General features: G+C 37.5%; 1 protein-coding gene across 1 annotated transcript in view; it reads left to right on the plus strand.

Annotated features, from left to right (window-relative positions):
* LOC139726093 (oxysterol-binding protein-related protein 6-like) overlaps nucleotides 1-17029 on the plus strand; it is a 74177-nt gene extending 57148 nt beyond the window's left edge. The window contains exons 5-14 of the mRNA XM_071637174.1: nucleotides 1094-1147; nucleotides 1624-1749; nucleotides 2902-3205; nucleotides 4426-4523; nucleotides 5589-5672; nucleotides 8728-8881; nucleotides 11108-11259; nucleotides 12734-12850; nucleotides 15460-15573; nucleotides 16943-17029. Of these exons, the coding sequence (XP_071493275.1) occupies nucleotides 1094-1147; nucleotides 1624-1749; nucleotides 2902-3205; nucleotides 4426-4523; nucleotides 5589-5672; nucleotides 8728-8881; nucleotides 11108-11259; nucleotides 12734-12850; nucleotides 15460-15573; nucleotides 16943-17029 (1290 nt within the window). The remainder of the gene's footprint in view (nucleotides 1-1093; nucleotides 1148-1623; nucleotides 1750-2901; nucleotides 3206-4425; nucleotides 4524-5588; nucleotides 5673-8727; nucleotides 8882-11107; nucleotides 11260-12733; nucleotides 12851-15459; nucleotides 15574-16942) is intronic.
* Nucleotides 17030-24317: the final 7288 nt, after the last annotated feature.

Here is a 24317-nt window from a genome sequence, read left to right on the forward strand (position 1 = left end):
GGTAGCCAGACATGGAAGGCTACATTTGTAATAATGATTTAATGTCATTCTTTTAATGTATTGTTTTATGATAAATAATGTATTGTGTTATGATAACTTGCAACAAGAGGAAATATAATTTTCCAAAATCTTCTTTAGTACATCATTGTGCGCTAAATCAAGTAGTGATGTAACACAGTAAATGTGTTTCTAAAACCAATCATAGATATGTCCAACATCTTATTTCAGTTATACTAGTGTCACAAAATGTAAACTTTTCCTGGGTTGACACAATAAGAAAATTAAAAAACCCTTACATTTTCAAAGGTAGGGTAGAGCGTTAATAATGCATTGTTTGTTGACTTAGCCCTATAGATGATTTGCTGCAGATATGGTAATAATTATATTATAGTGTAGTAGGATCAAAAACTCAAAAACTCCCCCATGAAACAGTTGAGCACATGTTAGGGTGCGTTCGAACGCTCTAAAGCGAACCAAAGCGAACTGAACTAAAGTGTACCGTACCGAACTGTGCCAGTTTTGGAGCGTTCGAGCGCTCTGTTGAGAAAGTGTACCTCACGAGCTATTTTTAGAAAAGGTCACGCTTGTTTACAGCAAGAATGTCATTCACCTTGCGCTTGACCTACATGTACTTACAGCTGTCCCGAACAAATAGAATGATGTCTTTGCATTGTGACGTATGCGCATGATACGTGCATGCTTTACAACGAACTTTTGGTACGCTTTGGTACGCTTTTGGAGCACATCGGGAAGCGGTCCACTTTTGGCTCGGTACAGTATGGTACGGTACACCGGTACGGTATGGTACAGTTCGCTTTAGGAGAGCGCTCGCACGCACCCTTAGACAAACCCATTCTACTGAAACAATATGACAGTTCCATATGAAGGTACTATGCTGAAACTAGGGAGTGATAAAATTATATGATCCCTCTTCACTGACATACCAGTATAATACCAGGACATCTGTGCTGATACATGAAAGTCAGTGAAGGTCATATCATCAAATCATATAATTTGGGAATATCATGTTCTATAACAGAGAGAGAATCATATTGTTATGTGTTTCTACATTTCTGTTGAAATTTCTTTGCAGAGGTACTTTGTTCTGGAGAAGGCAATGCTTACATATGGCAAGAGTCCATCAGAGGTAGGTGATATCGATGATTGCAATCAATTGTTTTAGAAAATGTATTTGGCATCTAAACTAAACAAACAAAGATTCAAAAAAATAGAGCTTCTTTGTGATTCTCTTGGACGGACAAGAATGATTTATACGAAAGAGGGATGCACAAACTAGATTAGAATTGATTTGAATAGAAAGCATTGAATGCTTAGAAGCAAGCAACGATAGGATCAACGGCTTTGAGATCCCTCCAAAGGATTACCAGTAGGCAATGAGAATATTGCACCTTGCCTAGCATCTCCCATCCACAGAAATGTAGAATCTGGTTCTTGATAGTTACAAGGATATATTTCTTATGTGATCATTAAGTCATGACTCTGTACCTGATGTGTTCTAGAAATGCAGTATGGGGGGGGGGGGGGGGGGAGGGGGCACATTGTGTATCAACAGTTCAAAAGACAGATTACATTTTTCTAAGTCTGCACTCATACACATTGCAGCTCCAGAAGGGGAAGATCAATGGAACGATTGACATCGCCACTGCTGTCATAGCAACAGAGAAAGAAGAGCACAGGAGTGCAAGGAGGATCGACATTGATACGGAAGACTTTGTCTATCACCTCAAGGTTAGTGTGGCACATCCAAAGAGTTCATACAAAAAGACAGCGCTGCTTTTTCCATCCAGAATTTGATCCGGAATCTCAAGCAGTCGGAAATCCATGGAAAGAAAAAGGAAGCATGATAGAGCAAAAATTGAATACTGTGTTTATATGTGGAGTGTTTTATTATACCGATATATTGCCTCTAAAGATATTTAAAGAGATTTCTTTGGCTTTAAAAAAAATCATTCAAAGTGCAAGCAAGCTCTGAGACATTGTCGCACTTATAACTTTATTCATGTGGAGGGGTGCAAATGAGTGACCTGCATATCGAAATAAGGGCTCAACATTAGCGGTAGCCCGGGGTCACCAAAAATTGATGTCACGCCACCAAATTAAAAAATTGTATCTTTTGGTGGCCGAATATTAAGGCAAATAAGATTCAAAATGGATTGCTACTTTTGCTTTTGTTTCAAGCCACCAAGATTTCATAATTAAAGATTTTAGTCTCCCAAAAAGGGCCACCAGAGAAAAATGTCAGTATTCAACCCTGGAAATTTATATTTGGTATCAATAGAGTTGCTGAAGGATGGATATTATATTCTCAGTTTAAAAAATGATATACTTCTTTATGTTTGGGTCCCTTCAACCACATCAATCAAAACTGAACTGTGTTACTAAATCTCTCGCTTGCTTTTAAATCTGTGGTCTGCCCTCACATCTTTCCTTTGGAAGATGTATAAAGACGTCTCTTTCTTTCTCTTTCTCTCTCACTCTCTCTCTCTCTCTCTCTCCCTGCTGATCCTTTGTGTATTTTCATTTTGCTATTTCCTTATGAAACCTTGAACTGTATTTGTCATTTGTTCATCACTCCTGGTAGTATTTCTCTCTCTAACTCTCACTGTCTGAACATTCTTTCTCCAGAGGATTCTCATCTCCATCTCTCAATCTTTGTACATTGCTCTTGCTACTGTATTTCTTTCTTTTTGTCTCTTAATCTATATGTCTATATGTATCTACTTCTCATGTCTATATTTTCATTTTTATTAAATCTATATATTTGTATATGTAAATATTCATCTATCAATCTCTTATCTAAATATTGATTAATTCATCATTGGTCTCTCTATCCATTCAATCTGCTAAAACTTTTATACTGTTTGTCTCCCTCTGCCCTAGGCGAGTTCTTACGATGAGTTCTGTGACTGGCGCAAGCACCTACAGCACCACCAGCTCTACAAGAAGCAGCAGAGCATGCACTCCCCGACGACGGGCACGCTGGCCCAGCCCCTCAGCCCTGAGGCTCCGCCCCATGCCACGCCCACCAGCGAGCTGACCCTGCGGGCCATTACGCTGGAGCGGCGGCGGCAGAGCCTGCGCAAGCAGTACTCCAAGGCGCGGCTGGGTGGGCCCAACGCTTCCCTCCTCGGGGCATCATTCGGGTGGAAGAGCGACAGCCTGGAGTTAGACAAATGCTATAAAGGTGACTTAGCTTTGGAGTCATGATATATTTTTCATGGTGGTAGAAGGTTCTCTTTTGATAGAATGTGAAGTTGATGCTCATAAGTTACTGTAAAAGTGGAAATATTAGATGGAGTAATTTTTTGTGCTCAGCCAAGTATGATATGATTTTGAGTGCTTTCAATTCTGCAGACTCAAAGTATAATACAGTATTACAGTGTACATCAATAACAAGCAAAAAATTTGTGTGCTATAATTTTCACGCTAGTGTCATGTCACACAAAATTGCAAAAATATCCACTTTTACAGTGTGACGTTAGATCCTGATTTAATACCTTTGATGTCTTTAACCCTTATGTTTTGTTGTTTGCTTGCTTATCTTATATGCAATTTTCTCCCAAAATCAAAGAAGGTCAAGAAAGCCCAGTTGAGTGACTAGGTGCGTGGATGCTTTTATGACACATTGGATAAGGAATGCGTTACCTTGAGTGGAGATACAGTGTTCTTGAAAAGTGTCTTGTGCCTCTGGATAGTATCTGTTGTGGAACATGGGATTTCTTGCATTGACAGCTTTCAAAAGTATGCAATAGAAACAATATGACAGAAGGATTAGCAACTATAACTTGAAAGCATAGAACAGTAAATTGTATGTGTAATATATAACAAATTAAAAACAAACAAACAAACAATTGTGATCTTTGTTTACCAGTAAATGATTTCTTTAAGCTTAGATGATCCCTGATTCCTAATCCATACCTTCACTGTGGTCAGTTAGAAATAGACTTTACAAGACAGCTTTACTCCATGCCTTGACACTGATGTTTGATCCCTCTCTTTCAAAGTCTTCATTACTTACTAGAGTTTTTGTTTAGAAATACTCTTGATGCCCCTATCTCTTTCTTCATGTTATTCATATATTCCTCACCCAGTACGAATTTCTTTTAGATCCTACATTTCCTTTTGATGTTGTTGTTGGGTTTTTTTTGTGAAAAATATCTTGTATGGAGTAGATTATAATCATACATGTATATAAATTTCTTAAATCTCTTCCAGATCAAACAAAAGGAAAGCAGGTTTGTGTGGGCATCACATGTAATGAATAACATGCTCATTTCCACTTCTAATCATTTTACGAGTTGTATGTGTTAACCCGTAGACAATTTATCAAGATGATTTTATCAAGATGATCCCTTAATCTTCTTCCCATCTCTGCTATTCTCTTCCATCTCCATATCCCCTCAGAGCTGAGTGATGCGGAGGAGAGCATCGTCAGTTTGTCCAACATCCTCCAGGAGCTCCTCAACATTGAGCTGCCTCCGTACGCCGACGGCAACTTTGAGGTACGTGTATGTCCAGGGGGAATCTTTGCTGTAAGTTGTGGTCAGAGTGTGGTCAAGGGATGGCTGTGGATTAAACAAAAGAGAAAGAAGGATTGAGAAAATATGCATGTTTAAATGAAGAATGAATGATTGAATGAGAGAGTGAGTGAATGAATTATTGGTTGAGGAAATAAAGTATATTTAAGGCATAGGTAGATGAATAGTGAATAAATGAGTACATGTAAGAAATTGATCGATATGAATATATATCTATTGATAAATTCCAATATTCTCGCAAGCAAGGAGTGGGTGCTGTGCATATTCACTCTTTTACTTCTAGGTACAATGTACTGTATACGCTATATATTTCGCGGGGGTTTTATTTTCGCGAATTTCGCGAGTCGGGAGCTATTTGCGAAATTAACAACACGCGAAAATATTACCTTCCAAAATGAATCCCTTGCCTTGATGATACGAACATTTCAGTACTAGTATATACCATGTCACGGCTTACCGAACAGACCATACTGGCTAAGCTTGTTTACGCACGTCCACGTCTACTTACGAATACTGTAGAGAGCCAATCCATTATTGCAAGGGGACCACTCGTCAGAAATCTAGCGCGATGGACTTAACCACTTCAAAAATGTTGAATTCTAACTTACTAGTTCACAGAGTTTGGTAAGTTTTTTTCATGCAGTGTATACAGTAACTAGTATCATTCTTATTTGCTAGTAAGTTGAAAATTCACACTTTCTTTGCCACTTCATATTTTCTCTGGTCCCCCAATCGCGAATTTAACCACTCGTGAAAATGTGTGACAGCGGCCATTCGCGAAAATTTATGTACGCGAAAATTATAGCGTATACAGTAGTTATGTTTTTGATGTACATTGTATCATGTGCCATTCAAAGCTGATTTTAGTTCTGTATTTCTGAGTAGCCACAGAATAAAAAGTGTGTGATATGAAATTGGATATTTTGATAGGGAGTTTGATACGAGTTTTGATAGACCTTTTTGGCAGTTTTTACATTATAAACATAATCTTATTCTTCTTCCTTAGTTTGATGAAGGACTGTCTGGCAGAAAAAGTCTAAAGGGCGTAAGTCCTTGAAGAAGATGAGAACAAGAAAGACACCCAGCGACCCTCAGGTTCATGACATCAAGACGGTAAGTTTTTTCCCTTTATTTACAGAATCAGTGACTTGCCTGTTATTGATCAAGTCCAACAAACATTTCTGTCATTTGGTATTACACCCTGTTATTATAAGTTTTCACTTTTCATTGTTAGCAGTTCTTTAGATTTAGTCTAATATTTTCTGTTATTCGTGCCATCTGTTGTTCATACAAATTTGTCTGATAGACTTGCGGAATTTTCAAGAGTTTCTTCATTTACTGAAATTAGTGTAAACTTAGTCCTAAATGTGCAACACATCATGGAAAATTACAAGATCCTTTTTCTTCCTCAAACTGGCAAATCTTTGTAAATTTCCATCTAACTTTGTGCAGATGTAATGAATTTATCCAGCTCCATTGTATCTCTCTCTCCAACAGAAGATATGCATTGAAAGTCAGAGGTACTGATTTAATGACAACAAAATGATGACTTTGTGCAGTGTAATTACCACAGTATATGGGTGTATCCTACTACTACTTATTCAAGGGCATGTACTTGCTTCAGCCGATGCCAACTCGGGTTCCATAAACAAAGTTGCGCCTCCAAACCTCTCTATCTAACATGACTGTCCGTAGGTCATTAATGCTATCAAGGCCTGCATCCAGAAATCAATATGTATCATGTTTAAATCCTCAAGCTTGCTTTAAAGCTTGCTGGACACTTTCACTGACAAAGAGACAATAATAATATGCATTTCAAGGATTCAAATATCAGAAAATATACTGTTTATTATTCATAGAGCAAATACCAATGACAAGACATCAATGGACTTAAGATCCAGTGTCATATACCATTGAAAAAGTTGCAAACAAATTCAAAGAATGTGCAATTTGATTGATTCACAGCATTTTGCGAGCCTCGAGCAATGAGCTGGGAGAGGTAAAAGTTTTGTTTTTGTCTTCTTCTATTTTCTGGCCAGCAGTGATGTAGTTGCACAATCCATGTGTCTCTGTATGTGGTAGACATGGACAAGTGTGTGTGGAGTTTATACAGTATGATATATGTTATTTTGATAATTGTGTGGTTTTAATTTGATTATGTGAGATAGCACAGTGGAATGCAAAGTGCGTGGAAAGCATTTTCTAACCTTTGCCGTGTGACAGTGAAAAAAGCAAAAACGAAAACAAAACTGAAGCAACATCAGAAAGGAAGAAGGATAAGGGAAGAATTATTTGAACATCTCGGTGTAGTCCCACATATGGATAGTTGTGTAGTACTTTGATCTAACATTGGCTGTTTATGTGCACTCTAAAAAATATGTCAGGAGGATCAATCCAAGGGACAAATAATTACAGGGATACAAAGTGGCCACTGAGCATGATCTTGACTCCACATTTCTATGTCGTAATGTATTATTTATGAAAATGTGCCACAAGTGAAGAAAGTGTTGACACTTCCCAAATTGAAGAAATGACATCAAATTTATTACAAATTTCAAAAAGCTATGAAGTTTGCACAAAGTAGAGACCATTAGTTTGCTATCAAAATTATGTAAGAACCATTTTAGTTGGGCTTTAATGTCAGCTGGTTGAGAGAATCAAGTGCAAGATTAGAGTTGATACTGCTCCTTAATAGATAATTTCATGGCATTATTCTAAGCAGTATCATCCATGATTTGCAAATGGGCCAATAAGCCAGTTCGGAGTTAGCTCATGGGCACATTGGTACGAATGACCTTTCTTTTTTCTCAGTTGGTTAGGGGCACTTCACTCGTTTTCAGAGCGACATAATGCATTTACGTAACAATTTATGGGATTCATCAATCCCGTTTAAACAAAGAATAAACTTGCGTAGACCAGATGAGCAGAATGATCTGTCAATTCACACTTGAGAAAGCATCCATTTCATTATTTTGCATTGGATGTATTGACAATACACTTTTGCTGTCAGGTGGTTGTGCTGGCAAGCGGCATTTATAAGGATTACATGAATAATCATTACATGACAGATGCTTATCCCAGTAAATTTAAAAACCAACATGCCTGTTGGTCCGAATGACCTTGTTTCTGCTCATGCGCAAAGTGGAACTCCGAACTGGCTTATTATTATGACTACTGTGGGTGCATTTCATGGTATGAATTTGGATGTCGTGTCTGCAGAAAAATCAGTATATCGTGGAGGATGCAAAGTTTGTAAACATGGAAACTTTTGGATAGGTTGCTTGATACAGTCATTTACAAACAAACCATTGGTCAGATGTAGGTAATGTTATCCGAAGACTGCCCATCTTCTCTGCTAAACATGAGGTGATTATGATTTCCATTTACCAACTTTCACCAGTTTTCAGGGGTGAGCTGCATTTACACACCTTTTTTCTCCTTGGTGTTGGCTTTCACCCGGGGTATGTTAGAAATGGAGTGGGGTTCTGTATCATGTGTTGTTTAGTGATCTCTCTCTCTCACACACAAAGGAGCTCCATTTGGGTTTAACAAATTAATTGTTGTGTGTAAATTTGTCTCATTGAGTAGGTTGAAGTGTGACCACAAGCACACATACAAATATGTACACCAGTACAAACACAGTCATACACACAACTCAACACATGTTGATCTGTTAGGTATACCTTTGCTGTATTTTTTTTTTAGTACATGTATTTCTCACAAGTTGTGTTTCTGTAACCCACAAGCTTCATGGGAACAAAGCCATCCATTGTACTGTATTGTTCCCAGGCTGGGCCTATGTGAAGACATGCATACATACACAAACACACACATGCGATTTGCACACCTAAAATAAATACACTGCGAGCACATCCCAATCTTGCAGATTGAACCAGGATTCGGTATATCTGACACAGGTCTACTAAGAATGTGGAATAAAAGCAAACACAAAAACAGATCAAAATCCTCATGTTTTGTATCGACACGTACAATGTAGGTCTCTTTCTATGGCCTTTTTATGGTGGTCCATTCTTAGAGGTGCACCATGCTAAGGTATCCAGTGCAGCCCCATACACTGTTGAGAAATTAACCAAAAAGTGGCACTATTGAGATCATCAGTCTTTTAACATCTCACTCATCTCTACCAATTTTACCCACTGACCGACAGAGACCAAACAGCCACCCTTCAGCCATCATCCCAGGGACCGGTCTGGTGGTGGAGGAGGATGCAGCCAGCATCCGCTCCCACACCTCCTCCATCTCCAGTACGCGGGACGTCGATCTCAAGAATCGCGAGGACTTCCTGGAGTGTGCCAATCAAGGTACGTAGCACACAGCGATATGATTTATCAGCATGTTAAAAACCATCAAGTTCCAGGAACTGCATTTCTGTGGTGTTATGCTCTATCTGTTATATAACTTCTTTTTTTTTTTCCATCATGAGATCATTACTCTTTTATCATGAGAAAGAGTACAAACAATTTAAAATCAAACAAAAAAACTTTTTAACATGATCGCAGTGTTGTTATTTGTTTCAGGTGCAAAATTTACATGCTAAATTTATGATTGAATCTTCAATTGGCAACATATTTTAACAGCATCAAGTTTGTGTTTCTCACTTTATTTATTCATGTTGTGTAAATTAGAAAGAATGCAACCAGTTTCATCTACTAGTAATCTTTCAGTCTCCAGTATGAGATATGCAGTGTACATGTAAATCACGACACTTGTCCATGCATCAGTATTTAAGATGATAACCTGTACACACACCATATGTTTTTACAAGTGTATGAATGCTATGACCCATGTAAATGAGTATTATTTGTACCTGAAGTCAATAGGTATTGGTACTAGTCTTTGACTCCTAGTAAGTTTGGTAAAAACACATGATGCAACTGTTATATAAAGTGTTAAAGTGAAGTTAGAAAAACATATACCAGTATTAATATGGTTGGTGTGTCTTACATGTATAAATCAAGTACTGCACGTTTTAATTAACTCTTTATTTGCCATGGTGGAAACCCCCTGAGTGCCATGTTATTCTGAGACACGAAGGTAGTCATGGGGTGCGTTCGAGCGCTCTCCTAAAGCGAACTGTACCCTATCGTACCCACGCAAGAGGAGCGCTCGAACGCTCCAAAAGTGTACCGTACCGTACTGTACCGAGCCAAAAGTGGACCACTTCCCGATGTGCTCCAAAAGCGTACCAAAGCGTACCAAAAGTTCGTTGTAAAGCATGTGCGTATCATGCGCATACGTCACAATGCAAAAACGTCATTCTCTTTGTTCGGGACAGCTGTAAGTAGTTCAAGCGGCAGGTGGTTGACATTCTTGCTACAAAAATGCATGACCTTTTCTAAAAATAACTGTTGAGGTATGCTTTCTCCACATAGCGCTCGAACGCTCCAAAACTGACACAGTTCGGTACAGTACACTTTGGTTCAGTTCGCTTTAGAGCGCTCGAACGCATCCATGCTTTGAGAAAGAATTGTTTTTCCAATCTGTATAACTTCTACATATTTCTGTAAAGCTGGACATACAGTGAGCAAAGTTGAAGATAAATGCCAAGCTTTGCTTTGATATAAATTGTATGACAAACCTATTTTCAATTTTTCTTTTGAATGACCAGTTGCTACATTACTGTAAAGGCATAACTTTTGCACATAAAACCGTGACAGAAACTTAGAATTTACACGCAAATCTAGTTGGGAACACCACTTGATAGTCAATCACCACATAGAATGCAAGCTGTATGTGAGAGGAACAAAAGCGCAAGAAACGCTTTCATTGTACTGCGGCATTAGGCGATTTATCGATCGGTTTTGGCGGCTTTGTGCGTTTGAGCAGAATATGCAAAGTTGGCACGCCGTCGACCGAGTCGGACGTGCGAACATGGCACATAAAGAGTTCAAAGGTTTTGTCTGATATGAGGTTAGCGTGATACAGTTTACCGTCATTGATTGTGGATTGCTGCAATAGGCATTCCATGGTGCGCCAGATGTACTTCACACCAAAATAAACACTTATAGATGTGAACTGTATTGACAAGTATGCATTCCACAATGTACATTGATTGTGGGTTAGAACTGCCAGCAAATGTGTGGTGCTATGGTTTGATGTTTCACATAGAGACTTTAAAGAGAGGAAAAAGAAACAGATAATTTTTTTTTTGGGGGGGTGGTATAAGAGTTGAACAAATAATGTTATGGAAATTTACTTCTTTTTTTTTTTGAAAAAAAAAATGGACTGAGTTTCAACAAGTGATGTGAGCAGAGTACATTGATCTGATTTTTTTTTTCTTTCTTTGGAAATAGATATTGCAGATGTAAGATTTACAGACTAGTGATAAAAAAGAAGGAACAAAAATCTGGAAATGAACGGCTGTGAAAAGACTATGGCAGTGGCAGATTTTCTGCTCCCATCAAGCTTTCTGTGAGATATTTTTTGCAAAAGGAGTGAAGAAGATAGAATAATATTTTAAATCTACAGACTTTGCATAGCATAACATGTGGTAAAATTGTCATTCTCTCACACACTCATGCTTGCAGTTCACAGAAATTTGAAGAGCGCCCTCCATTGGCTGTCCGTGCAGTCTGACAGGTGCAAACAGGTCTGCGACGCACAGTATCAGTCCCACATGTTTGGAGGCACGTTGGGTCCGTCCAGACAGATGGCTGTTATGCAGGATGCTATGCAGAAGGTATGGATTTCCCTTCTTCAAAAAAAGTTCAAGGAAACAAATGAGAACAAGTAAATGATTGAGCTTTATGATGTAACACTGCATTTATAGTTAAAAATCATCATTCAAATCTTTGTGTGGCTATTTTGCTAAATACCACCCAAAAGAGGCAGAAACAGAAAGCACACATGTAAAATGCTGCAGGTACAATACGTATCATAATTATGAAAAGCAAAGCAAGAATTTCTTTTTGTGCTAATGTATCTAGGCGTATATTGATTTGAGGTTTGTTATGTTTTGTTTTGTTTTTTGTAATCGGTCAATTCCACCAAAAAGATAAAGAAAAAAGAGGAATTGCATAAAAGAAAACAACAGCTGTTGCATAGGCTCTGTGATTATGAAAAAAAAAAGAACATGCACAGTTTTTGCCGATACCTAATAATTTCAGGGCATAGTAGGCACTCAAGAAATAGAGAGAAATAGAATTGAACTAAAGAATAGACAGAGCTTAACCCTAACTAGGCCGGGCTATTTAGGTAGATCATAGAGCCGGGGTGGGGGGGGGGGGGGGGGGGGGGGGGGGGGGGGGGGCTCCCAGGCCCCCCCTCCAAATCTCGGCCGTCGACCACGCGATCGCGATGAAAATTCGCACACACATTGCCTATGACGTAATCTAAAGTACCATGGAGTTAAATTTTTAACAAATCATCATTTATGCTTGATTATGCTAATTTATGCATAATGATGCATGAAATCAGACAATTTGGTATAAATCACTAAATAAAGCTCAAAATGGACACATTTTTTTTTTGTTAATATTCTTTTTAGTGTCCTGAGCAAATATAAAAGAAAAAAATTGTGCCATCTGAAAACATTTCTTAAATATTTTATTGTTTTTTTGAATTTCTTATGTATTTTTTTGTTTTTTAGACTTTATGCTTTTCATCGTTTTTTCGATGAAACTTGTCCGGGACATTGTTCCAACCCAGAAAATATGTTATTAATTGATTTTAATCAATAAAACCCCAAAATAATCATGCTTTTATGAAATTTGCCTGTAAGCACAGTTTGCGTTGAAATTGTACACGAATTCACGTTTTTGAGCAATTTTTGGTCTGACATGCACATACATATTTATGCGCAACTTCGGAACCGCGCGCCCGGGCATCGCAAATTTGGTGTCAAAAGATGTGGGAGACTCGAAAGACAAAAGTCATGAAACGTCGCGGCGTTAGCTTTTCGCGTTAGCGATACATCGCGCGAAACGTCGAGGGGGGGGGGGGCCTCGGAGGCCCCCCCGGCCTAGTTAGGGTTAAAATGTAGCCTGTCATTGGATAAATAGAAATGATCATAGTTTTGCACAGATAAGATTAAATAATCTGTTTGCAATGCATGCAAGTTATAATGGCTGTATGTGAATGGTTTTTCATTTGAAAAAAAAAACAACAACAACAAACAGCATGTTTTGAATATGATTTTTGTCCATTTGCTGCAGTTGAAGGCACAGAATGAAGACATGCGCAGTCGTCTTTCCCGGATTGTAGAGGAGGCTTCCGTCACATACACCCCCATCGCTGCTAAGCCAGACTTTGATCTGACGCTACCCCTCCAGGTAGGCACAAGAGAGCATAGAGAGATCTTTATGTTGTATAACAAAGTCTTCAAGTAGCTGGGAGGATTCATTTTGATTTGTTTTGTTTTATTTTCTTGTTGAATTTCAATGAAACTGATGAATTTGTGGCTAAAGTGTTCTTTCCTTAAACCAAGGCTGAAGACATACATCTTCCAGACATGTGTTTGTATCAACAGTTTCCTTGGATGTGATTAAAATGACGTAGAAATTTCAAGACTGTGAAAAAATGACAGTGTATGTGTTAACGAATTCTGTGTTGAAACCCTGCATTCACATATGAATATTTCTTTTCCTATTTTTTTTTTTTTTTTTTTTCTTCATTTTGGAGGATTTAGATTAAATTTAGAGGAATCTTAGGGTGAAGGGTGTTGCCTGTCCTAATTTTCCTGTACCTTGGAAACAGAAACAAAAGTTTGAAGTCGGTGTTGTTGTGCAACTGCACAGATAACAAGTGTTTATTAGAAAAGGCTATCAGGGTAGGGTCATTGTCCCCGCCGAACGAGTTCGAGCAGGGGACTATGAAACGGGCTCCGTACGTGTGTGTGTCTGTGTGTCCGTGTGTCCGTGTGTCCGTCTGTCCGTGCGTCCGTGTGTGATCAAAATGTTCAAAATGCTACTCCTTCGCCATTTCTAACCCGATTTTGATTCTGTTTGCTTTATATGATAGCACTACATGGGAGCTTTGAAACTTCTATACAGAATTTAAGTTGTGACCTTTGACCTTGACCTTTGACCTATATTGTACATTTTGCTTCAAAATGCTACTCCTTCGCCATTTCTAACCCGATTTCGATTCCGTTTGCTTTATATGATGGCACTAGGTGAGGGCTTCAAAACTTCTACACAGAATTTTGACCTTTGACTTCTTTGACCTTTGACCTTGATTTTTGACCTATATTGTACATTGCCTACAAAATGCTACTCCTTCGCCATTTCTAACCCGATTTCGATTCCGTTTGCTTTATGTGATGGCACTAGGTGAGGGCTTCAAAACTTCTACACAGAATTTTGACCTTTGACTTCTTTGACCTTTGACCTTGATTTTTGACCTATATTGTACATTTTGCTACAAAATGCTACTCCTTCGCCATTTGTTACCCGATTTCAATTCCGTTTGCTTTAAGTGATGGCACTAAGTGAGGGCTTCAAAATTTCTACACAGAATTTTGACCTTTGACTTCTTTGACCTTTGACCTTGATTTTTGACATGTATTGTACATTTTGCTACCAAATGCTACTCCTTCGCCATTTCTAACCTGATTTCGATTCTGTTTGCTTTATGTGATGGCACTAGGTGAGGGCTTCAAAACTTCTACACAGAATTTTGACCTTTGACTTCTTTGACCTTTGACCTTGATTTTTTTTACCTATATTGTACATTGGCTACAAAATGCTACTCCTTCGCCATTTCTAACCCGATTTCGATTCCGTTTGCTTTATGTGATGGCACTAGGTGAGGGCTTCAAAACTTCTACACAGAATTTTGACCTTTGACTTCTTTGACCTTTGACCTTGATTTTTGACCTATATTGTACATTGGCTACAAAATGCTACTCCTTTGCCATTTCTAACCCGATTTCGATTCCGTTTGCTTTATGTGATGGCACTAGGTGAGGGCTTCAAAACTTCTACACAGAATTTTGACCTTTGACTTCTTTGACCTTTGACCTTGATTTTTTTTACCTATATTGTACATTGGCTACAAAATGCTACTCCTTCGCCATTTCTAACCCGATTTCAATTCCATTTGCTTTATGTGATGGCACTAGGTGAGGGCTTCAAAACTTCTACATAGAATTTTGACCCTTGACTTCTTTCACCTTTGACCTTGATCTTTTTACCTATATTGTACATTTTGCTACTAAATGCTACTTCCGGCGGGGACATATTTTACGCACCGCGTAATTTCTACTTTTCCTTGTTTATTCTGTAATGACTTGCAATGAATATTAATGTTGGTATGTAACTGATTATAAATGGCTCACTGACCTTGTACAGAACAACTCTTCAGTGTGTGTTAGTCTTGGTAATACTGGACCCTTTATATATATATTTTTTTTTTCTACCCTGCAATAGAAGTAGAGTACCAGTACAACTGAAAATGCATTTTAAAGAGATGGCATACTTTTGGTTGAGATGGGGATTGCAAAAAAGATAATTAGAAACCACTTATGAGATATAAAAGAGCATACGATTCTGAGAGAAATTCAAAGTTTTTTGATGAAAATTAGTTTTGAAATGCCTGAGATATCAAAAAGCAAAGTAAAACAAAGTGGTCCTAATAAAAGATAGGTCCCACTTTTTATTAGCTTCACTTTGTTTTTGGATATCTCGGCCATTTCAAAACTGATTTTCATCAAATAAATGTTACATTTCTCTTCGAATTGTATGCTCTTCAATATTCCATATAGGTGGTTTCTAATTAGCTTGCAAAAAGTTATAACCTCAATCCCCATCTCTACCAAAAATATACCATCCCTTTAATGTCTCCATACCATCTTGTGTCCTGCTATATTAGTGTGAAACAGAGTGGAGCGTTTTGACATTGAGTTTCACTTTTTTTTTCTCATTTTTTTCCTGGGACTTAGCACTCACCTCTGACCCCGCAGCACTCCGAGGATAGGATCTCACGGTCAGAGTCCATCGTGGAATTCTTTGATGCTCAGGAATACCTCGCCTCAAGTGCTTCTTCATCAGATGAGGTAAGAAAAATTCCTTCAGAGTTTTCCCCTCATTCAACCAATCCCCCCCCCCCCCCCAATTCCTGGAACTCCACATAGGATCTACCATAGAAATAAAGACAAAAAGAAAAGAAAATGATGCACACAACAAAAGACCAATATGGAAAATCAGTGTTCTCCTCCCTTCCAATGTAAAAAAAAAAAAAAAAAAAAAAGGTTGAAGGTGAAAATATTGAGTACAAGTTTGAAAAGTTGTTTCTGATTACTGTTCCCCGGATTTTTGATTTGATAGAGTGAAATTACCCCAGATTAGCCCCATGAGTTTGATTGTATCATATGCCACATTTGAGAGCAAAAAGTAATAGTCAATTCTCTGTACAATTACATTACAATGGGCTAAGAAATAGAGAGAGAGGAAGAGAGAGAAGAATGCAATTCTCACCCGAGGGTCTGAACCTGACATGCTGTATCACTTTGAACAACAGAGGGCAGTATTCCGATGGAGAGACAAGCTTGCATTGTATCTTGGAGACCTTATGCATATGTTTGTTTGGTTTGTTTGTTTGTTTTTTAGCACAACAGCCAGTCATAGATTATGCAGTTAGGTGGAGAGAATCAGCCAGCAAGATGCAGGTTGAGAAAAAACAAAACAAAAACAAAGGCCAAGACTTACAATAACAAAGTGGAATAATGGCCTAAGAGTAATTGTAAATGATGCCCGTTGTTAAGACCTGACATTGTACCCATGAACTTGGTCATAACTTGCCAAACTATTAGATGTGGTATCAATCAGTCTACAGTATATGCCATTGTTAGTACGGCTGTATGATATCACACTACCGAAATGAAGGCTTTGAGGAGTGTTCTGGGGATTTAAGATTAAATGTTTGAGATTAGGACTAGAGTTGTAGTTTATTATTCACATTTGGATCAACTGTAGAGTTTAGGATCAGTTCGGGTTCACTTTATCAGATATATTTTGAAATCAGACTCAGGTTGAATTAGATGTGGCAGTAAACTGTCAGATATTAAAGTTTTCATTGGTACTTGTATACCTACATAGTTTCTATTGAAGCTGTTTCTATTTTGCCTTCCTCCACTATTTTTGAAACAGAGATTGATAATTTTGTCAGCTATTTGTTTGCATTGCCCATACAACACCATCTAAATCTTACTTGGCTTACTGATAGATACATATAAGTGAACACATGGACCAAGGTTTATTCACACTCATATCATTCACTGCCTTTGTTAATATTGCCTGCATATCATACTTGTACATGTTTTTTGAATATTCATTATTTCATTCATCTGCTTATTCATGTTTTCAGTTATGTATTTGTTCATTCATTCATTTGGATATTCTGCCCTCTCGCTTGTGATGTCATAGGAGGAAGAAGTTGAGAGCTCCTCATTGGCTAGTGAAGATGACGAGGGGGCGGAGTTTGAGGAAGAAGACTTCAGGGACTGTGAGTAACAATTAATTTGATTTTATATCTCAGTTTTAATTACTTCATGCACCCGACTGTTGGGTGCAATTGCTAATATCTATCAAAATAAATCAAATTCTTACTCAGAGCAAATACAAATCATGCACAGAGCTGCCAACCAGTACTCTTTTTGTAACATTCCGAAGTATATCTTCATCAAAAATACGAAAAGGTGTTTCTGAAATGAAGTGTATGTATTCTGAAGTATTTGATTTTATATTCTCTGATACTGTGTGCATATATTTGCTTTCGTACCATATTATTTTTGTCTCCGCCGAACGAGTTCGAGCAGGGAACTATGAAACGGGCTCCGTACGTGTGTGTGTCTGTGTGTCCGTGTGTCCGTCTGTCCGTGCGTCCGTGTGTGATCAAAATGTTCAAAATGCTACTCCTTCGCCATTTCTAACCCGATTTTGATTCTGTTTGCTTTATATGATAGCACTACATGGGAGCTTTGAAACTTCAATACAGAATTTCAGTTGTGACCTTTGACCTTGACCTTTGACCTATATTGTACATTTTGCTTCAAAATGCTGCTCCTTCGCCATTTCTAACCCGATTTTGATTCCGTTTGCTTTATATGATGGCACTAGGTGAGGGCTTCAAAACTTCTACACAGAATTTTGACCTTTGACTTTGACCTTTGACCTTGATTTTTGACCTATATTGTACATTGCCTACAAAATGCTACTCCTTCGCCATTTCTAACCCGATTTTGATTCCGTTTGCTTTATGTGATGGCACTAGGTGAGGGCTTCAAAACTTCTACACAGAATTTTGACCTTTGACTTCTTTGACCTTTGACCTTGATTTTTGACCTATATTGTACATTTTGCTACAAAATGCTACTCCTTCGCCATTTGTAACCCGATTTTGATTCTGTTTGCTTTAAGTGATGGCACTAGGTGAGGGCTTCAAAACTTCTACACAGAATTTTGACCTTTGACTTCTTTGACCTTTGACCTTGATTTTTGACCTATATTGTACATTTTGCTACAAAATGCTACTCCTTCGCCATTTGTAACCCGATTTTGATTCCGTTTGCTTTAAGTGATGGCACTAGGTGAGGGCTTCAAAACTTCTACACAGAATTTTGACCTTTGACTTCTTTGACCTTTGACCTTGATTTTTGACCTGTATTGTACATTTTCCTAACAAATGCTACTCCTTCGCCATTTCTAACCCGATTTCGATTCCGTTTGCTTTATGTGATGGCACTAGGTGAGGGCTTCAAAACTTCTACACAGACTTTTGACCTTTGACTTCTTTGACCTTGATTTTTTTACCTATATTGTACATTGGCTACAAAATGCTACTCCTTCGCCATTTCTAACCCGATTTCGATTCCGTTTGCTTTATGTGATGGCACTAGGTGAGGGCTTCAAAACTTCTACATAGAATTTTGACCCTTGACTTCTTTCACCTTTGACCTTGATCTTTTTACCTATATTGTACATTTTGCTACTAAATGCTACTTCCGGCGGGGACATATTTTACGCACCGCGTAATTTCTACTTTTCCTTGTTGTTTGTGTGTATGTGAAAATATGTTTGTTTGTTTTTTGTTTTACTTTGACTGTCCATTAGTATGTGTTTTGATCAGCTGTGGTTGGCAGCTCTGCATACATATGTATATGATGTGGCATGTTCATACACTTATATCCTGATCATAGCAATTTGATATTGGAGATGGAATTTGATTTTAATTGAATTGAATTGAATTTGATACTGTGTGAAATGCCAGGTCTGAGGATGTGTGACTTGGTTGTTATTGTGCTGTGAATGTGTAATGCATATGTTGTGAGTGTAATGCATATGTTGTGAGTGTTCTGTTGTTTTCAGAAAAGCAAGTTTCAAACTGTCGTACAAAATGCTAATGTTGCATGAGTAAATTACAGTCAAAAAACTTGTGATGGGCTGTTTTTGAAATCGTTGAAAAATATCACAAGAGACTTCATATATTTTATGGTACTTCTTCCACAGATTATTATATTTTTCTTCATTGTGTGAGGTAAAGTGCACAAAGTATGCATCACAATATACACAGAAAAGCTTTGATTTTTGAAGAAACTTTTCCAGGCTCAGACTAAATTATACTTTTTTATTGAAAACAAAAAAAAATTGTCTTTGAACCAAAAATTTTGCTAACATTTTCCTAAATTTTGATTATAAATAATAGATCTGTATGGAAAATGCCATGGGGACAGTATACTCTTGTAAGTGGTGGCATATTGATAGAGATTTGTTTAATAATGCAACAGTAGTAACATGTTACATTTCACGGACCAGCCCTCAGATGCAAAGTTACCAGCCAGTGTTGTCCCAGTCATATCACCATAGACGCTATTATGTGCCGCCAGGAATGGTTGTTAGTCCAAATGAAAACTTCCAGATGATCACATCTTACAGCATACTTGTCCCATACTGTTTGAATTTCATGCTGACCTCTTCCAAGCAGAACTACATGCTAATCAACCCATTGATAATGGACTGATTTTGCTACAACATGCATTTCCCATAGACACCTGCCCGAGTATCCTCAGGACTCGTCCTCAAAAGGGTTAAAGTTTGGGAAGGAAAGAGAAGGAGGAGAAGAAGGAGGAGGAGGAGAGAGAGATGAATGAGTTCAAAATTTAGCCATGGTGAAAGAGGGGCGCAAGAGAGAGAGATACTTTTAAAGATGTTTGGTTCGTTTGTGATGCCTCTCTAATGTATCTTTTGTTTTAATAGAAATATGGTGCTACAAATGTACCTCCATAGACTTTTAAATGAAGCATCAACTCACAATTTTTTGTCTTTAGATAACAACTGAGATGCAATGACTTGACATTTATATTTAGAATAGTATAATATCGGGAATAATCTTCTGTTTGTTGCAAACTTTTTTTCAAATTGTGAAGGGCTTCACCCTTCTCTTTCTCTACATAGTAGTTTACTATTATAGTAAGATTTTCTTTGCTACAGAGAGGAAGCTCTGTATGACCATTCTAAATTTAACACAGAAAACTAAATACACTACACTGTATATTCCCAAGTTAGATATGTATCAGGAATAATCTTCTGCTTGTTACAAACAAAGAAACTATTTATGAATTGTATAAGGGAGGGCTTCATGCTGTGTTTCTTCTCTCTCTCTCTCTCTCTCTCTCTCTCTACATAGTAGTTTTACATTGATAGTGGGATATTGTTTACCACAAAGATGAAGCTCTACTCATATGACCATTCTAAATTTAATACAGAAAACTTAATGTATTCCCAACTTACAAAAATAGCAGTAATATATAAATATACACACACTTGCACTCATTTAAAGATGAAGTCAGTTGAAATGACAACAAAACAGAAAGACAAATATGTTATCAAATTATATTTACAAGTATGTATTTTTGATATAGTTTTTGCTATGTATATCTGTGTGTCCTTGCACGCATGTACATCAAATTTCTATTTTAAGCAAATGGGTAGTGGGAAACACCAATTACAAGCAGTCTTTAATAGACAACATGTTTTTAGCAAACCATGCAAATCACTCCTGGCCATGTACAAAACAGACAGAAATAATCAATGCCAAATGGAAATCTCACAAACTAGATGGTGATGTGTATGTGAAATATCAAAACATGCATTGCTAATTTTAGTCATTGTCATTCAAACTGATACATGCATTCATAGTTTGGGGTAAAAATAATTTAAGAAACTAGAAATGTCGCTATGGCGACTGATGCCTCCGCCATAATGCATGATTCTCCCAATAGGCGTATAGTACAATGTCTTCACATGTGTGATCCATGACAGTTTCACATAACTGGCAAAATATTGATATGACAGGTTTGTCAGAAATGACTTGAATATTCACTTTCCTTGAACTGGGTTTGCTATAATTGTCGAAGAGTGCAGGTGCACATATTTGGGGAATTGAGAATTTTTACTTGAATTCTGACAGACCCTTTTATAAGTTTATGCATTGAGTAATTTCCAAGGTATGAAGAAAGAGTTAATTACAGTACAAAATAGATTTTTTTTTTTTTTTTTGGGGGGGGGACGCATGGAAACCTGGCCTTTGACCCTTAACCTCTGACCTTTGACATTCTGGCTGGAAATTTCCTGGAGAATCTCCATTAGGTAATGCATGTATATATTAAGTTTGAAAACTAATAATGCAAGCATTTCATATATTAGTGTATGAGGGAAACAGTAAAATATTGAGGAGTTGACCTTGACCTTTGACCCCATGACTATTGACCTACGACCCCTAAATTCCCTAGATAATCTCTGCCAGTCAGTACATGCGTATGTACCAAGTTCTATGAAGATACATTGAACCATTTGTGAGAAAAGTGATATTACAGCATTTTCACCTAACCTTTGACCTTTTGACCTTTGACCTTATGACATGAAACTCTCTCTGGAGAATCTATATGCAGTAGTACATGTCTGCACCAAGTTTCAAGAAAATACCTTAGGGCATTGCATAGATATTGGGGAAATAGCAACATTTTTTGCATTTGACCTTGACCTTTTGACCTTTGACCTCTTGCCAATGTCACTAAAATCTACTCAACTAATTGTCCCATCATACATCATCCTTGGACCAAGTTTGGTGAAAGCTGCTTCATCCAGTTTTGAGTTATCACGTAAACAGATAAATTTCAGGATTTGACCTTGATCTTTGACCTTTGACCTCAGTCCGATTTCACTAAAAAACTAATCAAGTAATTGTCCCATCATACATCATCCTCCGACAAAGTTTGGTGAAATTTGCTCGATCCAGTCTTGAGTTATCGCGTAAACAGATACAATTTCATGATTTGACCTTGACCTTTGACCTTTGACCTTTGGCGGATTTCACCCAAAATCTAATCAACTAATTGCCCCATCATACTTCATACTTGGACCAAGTTTGGTAGAATTCAAGTCAATATTACTCAAGTTATCGCGTAAACGAAAGCGGACGGACGTACGGACGTACGGACGTACGGACGTACGGACGTACGGACGTACAGACGTACGGACGTACGGACGGACGGACAACCCGAAAACATAATGCCTCCGGCACCACTTCGTGGCGGAGGCATAAAAAAGACATTTAATCCAAATAAAGGGATATGAGAGAGATGTTGGCAGTGATATTTTTCTACAGAGTTTTGGGATCAGAGCCCTGTTTTATCAAAGGATAAAATCGATTTTAAATTTGCTTAACACACAGGCTGCCATAGACTTATCATAGAAATCAACTTTATAATCAATTCTAACTCTTCATAGAACAGGGCCCAGGTGCTACATCAGGTGCTGAAATTGATAATGTTCCCTCTTTTTAGAAAAAATGATTGTGCAAATGCTTATCAAACAAACTTGCAAAATCTGCCTGCAAGTCACTGAAGTCAATAATGAATCCATGGAAGTGATTAGGAAGATTTTTGATCGCAGGAATAAATATACGTGTACCTTGTCAGCAGTGTACGAGAATTGCACAAGTCCAAGAAAGTATCAAAACACAACATTTGCAGTGTAAAAAGCAAAATATTAGATGCATACTGTAATTGTTGCCAAAAATGGAGTCACAATTGGGTGAAGGAAGAAATGGTGTAACACAGAAGGAGAAGAATAGACAAGTATGTTGCGTGATATTTTGAACTACAAGATGTACAATCTCAAGCATCTGTGTTTAAATTCATGCTTTACAGGGACAGTACTACAGTACATCCCAATAACAGCAGTGTTGCATAATGTTTGCTTTGAGACTTGTGGTCCTTTCACCCATTCCTTTTCCCCTTTGCAACCCTGTATGATTTGATTTACTGATTGCAAAGAGTGTTACCTATGGCTTTTTTTATTAGGAAACAACATGGCATGCAATCGGTAGGCATGATAGAGAAAATTAGCATTATATTCCTGGAAAGGGTGTATCCTTTTCTTCATTTGGTTTGTTAAATTTGATGAAATATCATTTCGAATAGAAGAATCATTCAGAAGAATCTATTAAAATGTCTAGGTTGCAGATTGAGATTTATTTTCAAGGTTTAAATCCATGCCCATAGAAAATGTTACTCTCCACCATATTCCCCAATAGTAATAGACAAAAGGAGGACATTTTCTGAAGGTCAAATTTAATTTAAATTCACTCTACCAAGATGTGTCTGCAAGGACACTTTTTTTGATGAGAAAGAGAGAGCAAGAGTGAGGAATTTGAAATGTCCATGTTTGTATACATGGACATTTAGATTAAAACATGTTTCAAAATTAGAAACATCTTGTTGTTGATTGATCGATTGATTTTTAAGTTCCCCATCAAATTGTACATGTGGGACTAAAGCTAACTTGCCCTGCAGTATAAGCAAAGTCAGCAGGCGCTCACAACATATGATGCCTGAGCTTTTGTAAACATCACTGCGGCTGGCTACTGCAAATATTTGTGGAGCTAGCAGGCATGGTAAACGAAAAGAAGCATCCAAATTGTGGACATATTGGAGTGAGGGCCTTATGTCATGCAGTGAATGTATAGAATATAGAAAGTACAAGCGTTAGATAGAATATAGATTGACTGTAACAGAAAAAAAAACAACAACAACCCACACACACACATATATGCACCTTACACAACCCAAATTGGCTGTGATATGCTTTTATCACTAATGCATTTTCAGCCATGTACATTTACTGTATTTTTTTTTCATTTCACCAGAGTTGATTTTTTTCCCCCAAGGATCTATTATTATATAAAAAAAATAAGCCATTGTATTGCTTCTCGTGTTCACAGAAAAATATTGACTGTGTGAGACAATACCAGCCCCCCCCCCCCTTTTGAAAAATGCGTACATGTAGTACATGACTTTCCTTGTTCATATTCTGATATGTGTGGGCATGTGTCTGTGAGTGTGTGTTTGTGGGTGGGTTCTATGGGTAGGTTACATGTATTATGAAAATAATTGATGATCTTTATGGTAAAATTCTTGTGAATGTAAGGCAAGGTAATGACACGATTTGAGTTATTTATGACTTGCATGTATGAATATTTCACTATCTTAGAAACATGTACTCATGAACACACATTATATGCACACCTCCAACATTTGCCAAAAAGCCGTTCATGTCATATTTAACATTAGGAAATCAAGTGTTTGTAAATACTACATCGTGGGATATTTTGATATCATTTCAACCAAATGCTGATGAGCATATGCTTGTTCAATCACATGCAAATATTTATGCATGAATAGTAAATTTGAAGTGTAAAATGAAACTCATTGGTTAAGACCATCTTAGAAAAATTAACTTT

Source organism: Diadema antillarum, unplaced genomic scaffold (assembly GCF_040938485.1).
Source record: "Diadema antillarum isolate AM-2024a unplaced genomic scaffold, OU_Dant_1.0 seq00000079_RagTag, whole genome shotgun sequence".
Classification (NCBI taxonomy): domain Eukaryota; kingdom Metazoa; phylum Echinodermata; class Echinoidea; order Diadematoida; family Diadematidae; genus Diadema; species Diadema antillarum.